At 46.4% G+C, this 12,279-nt stretch overlaps 1 protein-coding gene across 2 annotated transcripts in view; it reads left to right on the top strand.

Annotated features, from left to right (window-relative positions):
- FRAS1 (Fraser extracellular matrix complex subunit 1) overlaps positions 1–12,279 on the top strand; it is a 294,040-nt gene that overhangs the window by 170,639 nt on the left and 111,122 nt on the right. For both annotated transcript variants that reach the window (XM_075929458.2, XM_014578940.4), the window contains exons 20-26: positions 2,578–2,730; positions 4,612–4,758; positions 6,604–6,750; positions 8,593–8,733; positions 9,010–9,150; positions 10,144–10,284; positions 11,254–11,515. In XM_075929458.2, coding sequence (XP_075785573.2) covers positions 2,578–2,730; positions 4,612–4,758; positions 6,604–6,750; positions 8,593–8,733; positions 9,010–9,150; positions 10,144–10,284; positions 11,254–11,515 — 1,132 coding nt within the window. The remainder of the gene's footprint in view (positions 1–2,577; positions 2,731–4,611; positions 4,759–6,603; positions 6,751–8,592; positions 8,734–9,009; positions 9,151–10,143; positions 10,285–11,253; positions 11,516–12,279) is intronic.

Raw genomic sequence — 12,279 nt, 5'->3', positions numbered from 1 at the left:
TGACTGGTGTGGAGAAAATAAATAAGGAAATGTTGTTTACTTGTTCCCATAACACAAGAACTAGGGGTCCCCAATGAAATTAATAGGGAACAGGTTTAAAACAAAAAAAAAAGGAAGCATTTCTTCACATAATGAATGATAAACCTGTGGAACTCCTTGCCAGAGGAAGTTGAGAAGGCCAAGAATTTAACAGGGTTCAAAAAGAACTAGATGAATTCATAGAGGTTAGGTCCATCAATTGTTATTAGTTAGGATGGGCAGGGATAGTGTCCCTAGCCTCTGTTTGTCAGAATCTGGGAATGAGTAACAAGGGAGGAATCACTTGATGTTTACCTGTTCTGTTTATTCCCGCTGGGGTGCCTGGTATTGGCCACTATCAGAAGACAGGGTACTGGGCTAAATGGACCTTTGGTCTGACCCAGTGTGGCCATTCTTATGTTCTTAACACAATGGAGAATCTCCTCCATTGTGTTTGCTTGTGGCATGTCTCTCCATGGTGTATTAAAATATGCCTTTGGTGATGGCTGAATTCTTTTTCTTTTGAAACTAGTCTGAAGCTTTAATTACTTTTTTAGGTCCCGAATCCGACAGAGAGATCTGCTACCATAGATTTCAGTGTCCCGCTGGCTAGCTGATTCTGATGTAGAACAGTAGAAAGCTCATTAATGTGTTAAGCTTCATAGCTCTATGCAGAAAAATCCTTTATTTCCTCTTTTTTATTTTTTCCATTACTTCTCTTTGTGTTCCCTGTAGCGTAGATCTCCTTTGAATAGCAGTTCCTAGCAGTAAGATTTATTGGAAAGAATTAGGAACATTGATCACATCAGAATTAGTGTTGGGGATGGTTTTCTTTGCCTCTGGTTTATGGCTATGTTTTAATTGCTCACTGTCCTCTCTGTGAGTTGGGTAAAGTCTTTTAGAATGGTAAGCACACTATTTTTATGTCCTTGAGCCTTGCGTGGCTTGGAGGATCTGCACAAATTAATGGTGCCCAGGAGACCACTGACTGCAGGTTTTGGAAATAGAGACAGTGTGTAGCAGTCAACGAGGGCAGAATTTGGTCTGCAGACTCTTTATTATTGGCAACTGGCAGATGTATCCAGCGTTGCTCGGGTCTTTAACTGAAGTAATTTTTTTTTTTTAAATAAATGAAAAATATACGTGCCTTGTATCGATTCTGTATTTTTCGAAACTCAAGGCTTGTGTCTTCCTTGTGTTCCGTGAAGTGCCCAGTTAGGGTTTCCTATTGCCTTTCATAGGGTCTTACACTGTCGACTGTCACTGTAGGAGTGCTCAGCACTTTTTAGGCACGGAATAAATAAATAAATGATGTCCCTACAGTGCATGCACCATGCTGCTTAAAACGTACATGACCCAAAATGCTGGTATCTTATGCCAGTGTCTCAGGGAATGAAACGAGCAGTAGGTTAGGAGATAAAGGAGTGGTCTCAGATACTGTATACCCCCAAAATTTTGCTCCCAAATACACATGTACAGAGCTCTCTGTGAATTCAGGGGGATCTTGTGCCTGTGTAACGAGGGGAAGAATTCAGACGGAGCTTTTCAAAGGAGATGGGAGTTAGGCATGTGTGTCCCAATGGAAACAGGTGCCTAGCTAACTCGCTTAGGTTCCTTTGAGAATCCCAGCCTCGTTCTTTAGAACTAAAATACGGTGATTCTCAATGCAAGTTTCAGGAGAAACAAAGGACAGAGAGGTTAGTTCTCAGTAAAAATCTGACAGCTGTCCAGGTACTAGCCTCTGCCCCCTTATTACATTTCTTTCAAGATAGCCATCGTTTCCCTTATAATTTTCTGAATTACTGTAATGAGGATTAATTTGGCTTGCTGGGTACCTTGCCGTCTCCTTATGTACGTACAAAAGGGTTGTTGTAAAACCTTTTGAAACTCTCAAGGTTCAGGGGGAGGTCGGGAGCCATTCATTTGAGTGCTGCTGAAAAAGAGGCTTGTAAGGCTGCCTAATCCTCCTGTGAATGACGCTCTGGTCTTTTGGGAGTGCCGGATGGCTTCGTTGTGTGGGAACCCCCGAGCATTTGCTGGATACATTGGTCCATTTCCTCAGATCGTGTTCTTTTGGGGGCCCGCAATCTGGACCGCCAGCAGCATCTCTTTTGGAAATATTCATCTCAATAAAAGCGGCGATCTTTTGAGCAGAGAGTGTTGAGCCATCTTCGGACAAAATGCAGCCAGGCCCGTTAGGGAGGAAGTAGGGGAGGACAGCTGAACTCAGCAAAAGAGACCTCAAGAATGGTCAAGCCATGCACACGTTCCTGTAATACCACAGGGCCTGAAAATAACAGAGTAAAATGGAGGGAGGAGGGGCCCTCCAGTGGGTCCAATAATGGCTAACAGTGCCTCTTGCACCTTCCAAAGTACAGTTCTCTCATCCCATACGCCACGTGTCCCGCATAGGAGCTGTGCACAGAAAATGCTCTTCATGTTATTTTGTGATGTATTTCCTTGTGCTGTGCCAGTGCCGTTATCTCAGAGCAAGGCTGTTTTGCAAGCTGCCTGTCAGAAGCCTCCTTCACTGGGGCCCGCTATGTCTTTTCTCTTTAGGCTGCCACCCGTCGTGCCATCAGTGTGTGGCTGATCTCCACGACACGGGCAGTGTCTGCTTAAAGTGCCAGAACGCCCGTCACTTGCTGTTGGGGGATCGCTGTGTCCCGGACTGTCCTGGGGGATCCTACGCAGATGGCGGAGCCTGTAAAAGTGAGTAGCACCTGGAGGTGGAGGTTAGGGGTGAGATCTTCCCAGCTGCTCTGGTGGAATTGCTCCAGAGGCAGCGTGGCCCAGTGGGCAGAGCACTGAGCTAAGATTCAGGAAATCTGTGTTTGAATCATGGTTCCTTTAGTCACTGCATCCCTCTGTCCCCCTGTTTCCTTTTGTTGTTACATTGGCAACTCTCTTTGGGGCAGGGACCTCTGTCTTTGTACCAAGCCTAGCCCTGTGGAGCCCCTAAGCAACGCTATTACACAAATAATAATAGCCACCAGACTCCAGCTGGTAGGACGTTGATGGGGAGGAGGGAGTAGAAGTATTGCTTGTCAGTGCTGCTTATGAAAAGTTCCCGTTTCATCCATTCAGTGTTGGCTAATGCGGTGCTGTCACTGCTGGGGGTAGGCAGGGCTCAAAGATTTTCCACACTCAAGGAACATGTTCAAGTGAGGTCACTCCAGCTGGCCTTTGCTAAGCTGCTCTGGTTCCTGTCCCCTCGGCTCTTACGGGATCAGCACAATTCTAGGAGCTTGACTGTCCAGGGGACATTCTGGGCATGTGCCAAAGGGGAAAAAACCACCGGTTTCTATTCATGGGGGGAGACTATGGGTGCAGAAGGACAGGAAACACTCTGGGGAAATCCAGACTCCATTGACATGAATAGCAAAACTCCTACTGACTTCACTTGGCATATAGCTGTCAAGTGGGCACAGGACCCAGGATCAGCTTAGGGTAGGGTCTCAAACCAGGACGGTTCTTACGTCCGTAAGTGGCTCTTTTATCTGTGCTCTTAGGAATCCAACGGAACTGAGTATTGCCCCTGTGGTTAGAATCTCCTGGGACTTGAGGGAGGCTTTTGCTGCCCACCACTTAGCTGAATCAGCATCGCCAAAGGCAGTAATTCCTGCCTGTCCCCAAGAGAAAGAGCCAGCTCCAGAAAAGACAGTGGGACTCCTTGGTTTGTGGGACTAGCGTATAGTAGACGTTCAGCTGGGAATGTTGGCAGTTGTGTTTTGATGCTGCCCTGTGCTTGTCCCTTAGCCCTTTGTGCCCACCATGGTACCTGCTGATGCTAGAGTGGCATCTTTTTGCCTTTCCCAAGAGGACGTACATCCATTTGCTATGAGAACTCCAGGATACGCACCCACAGCTTGTCAGAGTCCAGTCCATCTGACACAAGACATTAGGGATTGAAAGAGACCACAAGAGGAAATGTTACATGTTAAACCTGGGGTTTGGGTTTTTGATCTGCTGTCCGCGTGAAATGGGCACTGTCTAATCCAGCCTCAATGTATGAGATAGACACTTCAAAAGCTTCTCTCTGGTGACCCCAGATTTAGTTACAAGATTAGCGATTTTGTTATTTGCCTAGTTCCACACTGACAGAAATATTACTTGTTTTTCTTAGCTTTGGCCTAGTCTTTCAGGGTCATGTGTTTCACTCCATAGTGCTAATGTCATCTAGTGGGGGAGGAAAAGGCAGGGAATTCCTTCTTCATCTGGAAAGCCAAGTTTAGATAGAACATTTCTGCCCTTGCATGTGAACGCTTCATGAATTACCAAAAGTGTTAGGTTATTCAAGCTGTGGCAAAGTGCATGAGGGCAAAGTTTAGGGTTAGCTTTCTGGATCCCTAACATTGCCCCAGGGCCGAATCAACCTGGAAGAAGGTGGGTAACTCCATGGATTTCTCGGTCCACTTGCAGTCAGGAAAGAATGCCATCTGACAGCAAGAACACACACGTGTGTGGGAGCAGTGGGTGCGCCGCACGCACAGGATCAGGCCAGTGTTGTGCACCTGTAATGCATCTCTACCGACCTGCGTGAAGATTTGCCTTTGCATGAAGGGTAGTTTTCATTTTTTTCTGCCCTCTCAGAGTGTCACCCCTCCTGCCAAACTTGCAGCGGTCAAGGGCCTTTCTCCTGCTCCTCCTGCGACTCCAGCCTCGTTTTGGCCCACACTGGCATGTGCACTTCTGCCTGCTCTCTGGGGTATTACAGGGATGAGAGCCGGACCTGCAAACGTAAGTGACTCCCGCCTCTTTGGAACACCCTGGCATGTGTTTTATTCTCTTCTTGATCCAGTCTGACCCCTCATGAAAACCTTGCAACTGTCAGGAAAATGCCATTGGCAACATTATGAAGATCTTGAACTAAATGTATTAAGTAGCATCACTGTAACATGGAGCAGTGATTAGTTGCCTACTTGCCTACTGCCTTGCGTCGTTCTGGTCATTTATGCCAGTGCGAAACGGGTGCAGAACGCTACCAATTCTGATTGGGCAGATTTCTGCCCGGTGCTTAGCCATGACCCTGCAAAGCTCTGTTACGTGAGCTTAACTTTAAGCACATAACGAGTCCCATGGGTCAGTCCAAGCATCTGTTTCAGTACTTGGCTGGGTTGAGGCCAGAGCAGCAGGACGGAAGCTTATGGACACAAAATGGATTCCACTCTTACTAACTTTTCCAGGAAACTGCTTTCCAAGCTGAAAGGATTGCCAATCCTCAGTTGCATGCCAAACTCACAGATAGTCTTCTCTGGATACCCTAATACGTCTTTTTCTCCCCTTGGGCTGACCATTCACCAGTGAAACCAAAGTTCTTGCTGACTGCAGCTCTAGCATCCAAACTTGAGTAAAACATTTATTTCTGTGAACGCTCTCATTCCAACCACACACATCTCATCTCCCCATTGGCAAATAACTTTTTTATTGTGTGTAAAATCTGTGACTGGTGGAAACTCACACGAGCCTTGCGGCAGGGCGGGTTGCTGTATCAAATGGGTGTAATTTCGAGAGGCACTTGGGCCTGTTCAGGTGCAGCGTTAGTGATAACTCATCTAGAAATGCATTGATCTGCTCTGTTGGAGAACTCCCATTTAGATATAACAAAAAATGTTTAATCAGGATCTTTGGTCTCTTTCTGTCCTCCCCCAGTTGTTTTGATTTCACTACACTTTTGAATAGCCCACAGTTTTGAAAATACTTTAGGAAATCAAAGGAATGCCAAGTAGATGTCTGTTCTTTAGTGGGCGTATTGAGAGCAAAGGAATGTTTGTAGAGAAACGATGGCAAACTTAAGAGGCTTTTCAAAAAAGTGGTCTGAGTCTCAAAACTTTGTTGCAGAGCAATGCTGATAAAAGCAATGGCATGTACTTGTTTTTAAATACAAGTTGTTTTCTCCTTTGGGAGCAGTATTTTTGGATAGTGTGATTGCTGTGTATTTTGAACTCCACAAATGCTTTATCGTTCATGGGTCTTTTAATTCATGGCTCTGTTAATCGAAAGATACTTTGCAAGCACTAACTGATCCTCACCAGACCCTCATGAGGACAGATTAAATAACAGAGTGTAGGCACATGAATAAATAGGCATTCGATTCTTTAAATAGTGTTTTTTTTCTTGAGAGTTAGTCTACATTACAGATAGAGAGATAATGTCAGATAGATGTATCTAGGGTAGCTTTGGATGTACTGTCAGATAGATGTAAAAATGCTTGGAGAACACCTGCACATGGGGATTTGAATTCTAGTTTGACCCTGGTAGTTCCCCAGGTTATTATTATGTAAACTCAGTCCATCTGGGAGAAAGCAGTATTTTCAGTTGCACTCTGGTTGCCCCTTTTGGTAAATACTCAGAGCAACATGAAGTCTTATGTGGAGACATGTCCAACACTCGCTTTTGGATAGATGGAAGATGGGAATGAGGCAGTGCCTAGGGACGGTAAGCAGGGAAAACTATAAAGACTCACCCCAGCAGAAAGCACTTTGAAGAGTGATGCTTCTGGTAAATCTAACATCATTTTGCTCTGTGCATTTGGCTAGTGCTTCAGTAATTGCAGTGATTTTTTTGGTCTTAATTTCTTTACAGCTTGCAGTGTCCAGTGTCGGAGTTGTGAGTCGGCTGTGGGCTGTATATCATGCAGAGACGCAGCTAAGGTTCTGTTGTTTGGGGAATGCCAATATGAAAGCTGCACTCAGCAGTATTATCTTGATTTTGCTACCAAGACTTGCAGAGGTGAAAAATGCATATTTTTATTTTAAAGATTAGTGTGGCTTATACTCTGGTGTACTGCAGAATGGTCTACCTGGGTGGTCTATTAAGGGGCAGATGGTTTTTTCATTTTCTCTGTTTCAGCAGTCCTCTGTCACACACTTCAGTTTCCAGTTAAACCCCCCCCCCCCGAAACCAAAATAAAAAACCAAAGATTATTGCACACCCTTCCTTTGTAAATGATTTAGCAAGTAAGCCATCAAACTTTCCAAGGGTCAGGTTTTGCAATTCATTCAGCCGTGACTCAGCTGAATAATGAATGAGGTTAGCATTTTAAATCTTTCTGTATTAAGCACGTTAGGGTCTTGTGTATTTACCTGATTATCTCTGGCTTATGAATACTACATCCCCGAACAACGACAACAAACACTGAGAAAGATATTGAAGAGTTGAGAGTATTCCATAACTCTTCTGAAGTAGACTCTGAGGAGGCTACCACCACTATTGCAAACCACTTATTAGATATTGGCTCTTTCTATACCTCCTTTAATTTGGTAGTGAGCAGCTGTTAATATTTCAGTATTGTAAAGAAAAAGTGTACAGGCAGTGTGCTATCCTGAGTGTGCCACTGACTTGCCGTGTGACACTAGGGAAGTCACCACAACTTTTTAATCAGGTTTAGCTGCTAGTGAAGAGAGATTAAAAGAACTTGGATTTTTCACCTTAGTAAATAGGAGACTAAGGTGGGGGGGATATGATTGAGGTCTATAAAATCATGACAGGTTTGGAGAGGGTGAATAAGGAAAAGTTACTTATTCCCATAGCATAAGAACTAGGGGGACATCACATGAAATTAATAGGTAGCAGGTTGAAAACAAACAAAAGGAAGTTTTTCTTCACACCGCTCACAGTCAATCTGTGGAACTCCTTGCTGAAGGATGTTGAGATGACCAGGACTTTAACAAGGTTCAAAAAAAGAACTAGATAAATTCATGGAGGTTAGGTCCATCAATACTTATTGGCCAGGATGGGTAGGACTGGTATCTGTAGCCTTTGTTTGTCAGAGGCTGGAAATGGTGACAGGAGAGGGGTCACGTGATGATTCCCTATTCTGTTCAATCCCTCTGGGGCATCTGGCATTGGCTGCTGTCAGAAGATAGGATATTGGGCTAGATGGACCTTTGGTCTGACCCGGTTTGCCTGTTCTTATGTTGTTTCCCCTCCACCTCACTAGCAAACTTATCTGTTTTGACTGTAAGCTTTTTAGAGAAGGCAATGATGTATTTGTACAGGGCCTAGTACCATCTGAGGTGCTACTATAAAACAAATAGTAATATAGGCCATATTGTGCCCTTGAGGACACTGAAGGCAGTGGAAGCTGTGCCTGAGAATTTGAAGGCAGAACTGGACTTATTTGAACTAGATTTGCTACATTCCTGGCCCAAGGGCTCTCTTTCGTTAGTGATGTTCCTCTGTGGTTAGGCTAAATTGGGAAGCGTTCAGCCTCTGAGAAGTCACAGTCTGTGCAAGATAAGAGACTGAGGATTTTACATGGATAAATGGAGATGCTTAGTATTGGCAGATAAGGACCACTGGTGCCCAAGGGAGAAGAGCGGCACCGCTGATAAGCAGGCCCAAACACCAGACACTGCCTACGTCTGGCATCATTAGGAAGTGCTAAGCCACAGAGGATTCCTCACGTTAGGAATCTTTCTTATCTTACCTCTCTCACGCTGCCCTTCCCTTACCCTTTGCTGCTAGCGATTTAGCTTCCACAGTGGATAGCTTCCTGATATGTTTAACGCTTGTACAGTGCTGGATGTGCAGGCAGCAGGCTGCCCTACTTTCCCGTTTTCTTCGTTCCAGAGTGTGACTGGAGCTGTAATGCTTGCAAAGGCCCCGCGAGGACGGACTGTTTGCAGTGCATGGATGGCTACGTTCTGCAGGAGGGGGCCTGCGTAGAACAGTGCTCTTTAGCCTTCTACCGGGAAGCCGCCACGTGCCAGCGTAAGTCTCTGTGCCGTTGTTTCTAGCTATCGCTACGGTGCTGTGCTTCCCCAGTTCATTTTCCAATCTGCTGCTAATTCTCACTTACGTGGGTATCCAGTTTTTATTTAGGAGTGAGGCCCTGACTTCAGCCTCCAGACCCCCTACACACAACGTATCGCTGCCTCTGTAAACATCTCCCAGCCATATTTCTAGTGTGAGCAGACAGCAGTAAAAGTTGGAGCTGACAGTGTGTATATGGTAGTGAATTCTTTGGGTCTGGCAAATGTCTTTCAGGATGTGATGACCACTGCCTCCAGTGTAACCATCCACATGAATGCTCTCGTTGCGAAGCTCCCTTTCTCCTTCTGGAAGCCCGGTGCGTCCCGGAGTGTGGGAAGCGATATTATGCCAACCAAGCAGAACAGAAGTGTACAGGTAAACAGAAGGGGTGTGAGAAGGTGGGGTGGGATTGAAGTTGTGATTCTTATGCTCTGCCTCCTGTGAATTGTCACCTGCGCAAGCAGGGAGCACCATTGATGTGCAGCGATATGAAATCCGTTGCTGGCTAGGGTGAAATCAGATGGAGAATTAAGGAAGAGGCAGTGTCTACTCTGGAACCAGCTTACAGTGCATTTGAATAGAGAGAAATTCCATGCAAACAGCAACCGCTTTGAGTGAACCTCTGCTTCTGACATTTGCCCATAGTAAAAGTAATATCTGCTGTTAGAGAATAGAGCTGCTCTGTGTTCCCTTTCTTCTGGATGTGCAGATGAGCTAGCTGTGCAGGATTTTGAGTACTCCCGATGTGCAAAGCTCACTGTGGTTCCATTTATGACAGCCTTCTGGTTTGAAAAATTGTCCGTTTGCGAGAGATTTCCCGTGTTAAATGGAGGGTACTAGTAGAAACAGCCCTGAATCTCACACTAGTGAAAGCTTCCTACCAAGAACACCCGTATGTATCTGTGGGTGGGTATGTTAGCTCTGGTAGATACAGGTTGGGTCATTTTTTACTATTAGGTCAGGTCGGGGAGGGAGGTGCAAAGGGGGCAGATGCTCTGGGGCCCAGTGATTCAAAGGGGCGTAGGGCTCACAGCCGCCACTGTTCCTACTACAGCAGCAGCAGGAGCTGGAGCCCTGGCCCCTTTAAATTGCGACCAGAGTGCCGTGCCATGTGCTCCGTGCAGCTCTTAGGGCCGGGGGCATGGAGAGTGGCTGCCCCAGACTCTCCCCTTCCAGCTAATATTCCTCCCCTTCCGGGAGCATGGAGTCTCCCCCCCACACACACCGTACCCGGGGCCCACGCGGGCTGTCGGCTCCTCTGGGCCAGATGGTGGTTGCTTCCTAATCTAAGAACTGGGACACCTGCACATCTTGGTTCTTGCATCGTCTGTGGCGCCTACTAAGGTTGTACCTTCTCATCCATCTCAGCTTGCCCCGTGGGATGCGTGGAGTGTGACAGTGCCCATGCGTGCCATCTCTGTGACACCGCCACCTTTCTGAAGAACAAGCTCTGTGTTTCTCGCTGTGGTCATGGTTTCCATGGCAACACCAGGACCGGGGCGTGTGAAGGTGGGTTCCTCCCGTGGTGGTGAAGGGAACGTAACTGATGTTTTCCTGACAGGCTTTTGGCTCTAGCGGCAGCGTGTGTGCAGTAGTATTTTTGAAATCTAAGTTCTGGACACACCCTCCGCAGTGTGAAAGGACCAGAAGGTAAAAGGAGTTGAAAGCTAGTTCTCTGTGACGTTTCTTTTAAGGAAAATGCCCGCAGCCGAATTCCAAGTAAAGTTCATTTGCTTACTTAAGAGTTTTTTCCTTCAGCTGCAACATGTTCCCCTCCACCCCTACTTCCTAACGTTAGTGGATGCTGAATAAAACCTAGGTGGGAAAAATACATCACTGAGGCAACAATGATACAGGACGTTTCATATGTAGAAAACATCATGTCAACATGAACTAATTAATACCGCCGTGGGGGAAGGTCAGTAAGGATTATTATTCCCATTTTATAGAGGGGGATACTGAGATAAGTGACATGTCTGAGCCCACACAGTCCAAGATAGGGATTTAAAATCCCAGTTAAAAATGTAACCCATTAAACGTAATGTTTAACTGGTTAACCGTGATCCTGTGGCAGAGGGCTGCTCCAGCCGGGCCAGGCGGAGTCCACTGTGCCACAGGTGAGCGACTGCTCCAGTCCGGCCGGGCCTGCTGCCTTGAGCCTCAGTTGGCCGGGCCAGACAGGAGAGCCCTACGGCATGGCTGGGGCAGCCCTGTGATGGTTAACCAGTTACTCCAGTAAGCACGCTGGCAAAGGGCATGCTTATCAGATAACTGGTTAACTATTTGCATCCCTAGTCCGTGTCAGAACCCGGATTAGAAATCAGTCCCTCCAGATACTCCACTCTACTCATTGCTCCAGACCACTGAGAGTGACATTAGGTGTGTCCTGGTGTATTGTGTAGCAAAGGGCAATGGCAAACACACATTGTGTAGTGGGAGCATGTCTTACATGTAAATGCCTTTTCCCCTTGTTTCTAGCTAACACAGCGAGGTCTGCTCCCCATGCGAATGGCTCACTCACAGTTGGGATTGGTGGGGTCAAGCCCCTGGACTTGTCCTTCATGGAGGCACATGACCTGGGTGACGGGCTGCTGTTCCATGTGGCCAGCTCTCCCACCAATGGCAGGCTAGTGACAATGGTGAACGGGAAAGCGGTGCAACTGGGCACAGGGGACGCCTTCAGCTGGGAGGACGTGGAGGAGAAGAGAGTCCGCTTTGTGCACAGCAGAGAGAAATCCAGGTGCTTGACCGGGGCTTTGTTTTGATCTCTCCCCTTGCAAAGAGGGATGCATCTGGAAGAGTTACTCACTTGCCAATCCGCACAGCGCTGCAGCTATTTTCTGTGGGGCGCATTGCATGGCCTTCCGTGACCTGCCCCATGTTTGCTGCACCGTGATATCACAGACAGCACGTTTTCCTGTGTTTCACACAGCAGATCGCTGTGATCCAGCTCCCATTTAATTGAATGAGAGATTGCTATTGGTTCGTGCGGAGCAAGAGTAGGTCCTATGCTTGGGATACAGTGATGGTGGCGAATACTAAGGTTTTCATGGTGCTTGCGGAATTTAATTATTTGAAACATACAGGAAAATATTCAAATAATGATATAGACTCGCACCCCGGCATGACCCACACTCAGCCACTGCTGACATCAGGCACTTAGTATGTCCCTTTATTTCACACGTAAGACCTAGGGAGCGTTTGGATCTGAACGTTGGAGGAAATTGCATGTACTGACTGTCACTTCTATGGGGCAGACCGAGAGCCAGTTTCCACTCTCGGTTACACCACCACGAAACCAGAGTAAGCTCTAGCGTGTGGGCTGGAATCAGTGGAGCTATTTCAGTTTTATACCTATGTAACTAAGAGTAGAATTTGCCCCCTTGTTTTCAATAATAATTTTGCACAGCAAGAGTTCTTTCTATGTGAGAATCTCAAAGCACTTTAAAAATACAAACTAATTCTGTATAGATACGGGGTAGGAGCATGTTGAGCTAGAGATTT

The sequence above is a fragment of the Pelodiscus sinensis genome, chromosome 4, assembly GCF_052426305.1.
Source record: "Pelodiscus sinensis isolate ZL-2025 chromosome 4, ASM5242630v1, whole genome shotgun sequence".
Lineage (NCBI taxonomy): Eukaryota > Metazoa > Chordata > Testudines > Trionychidae > Pelodiscus > Pelodiscus sinensis.
Note: the sequence above shows the minus strand (reverse complement) of the source record. Positions and strands in the feature narration are given on the sequence as shown.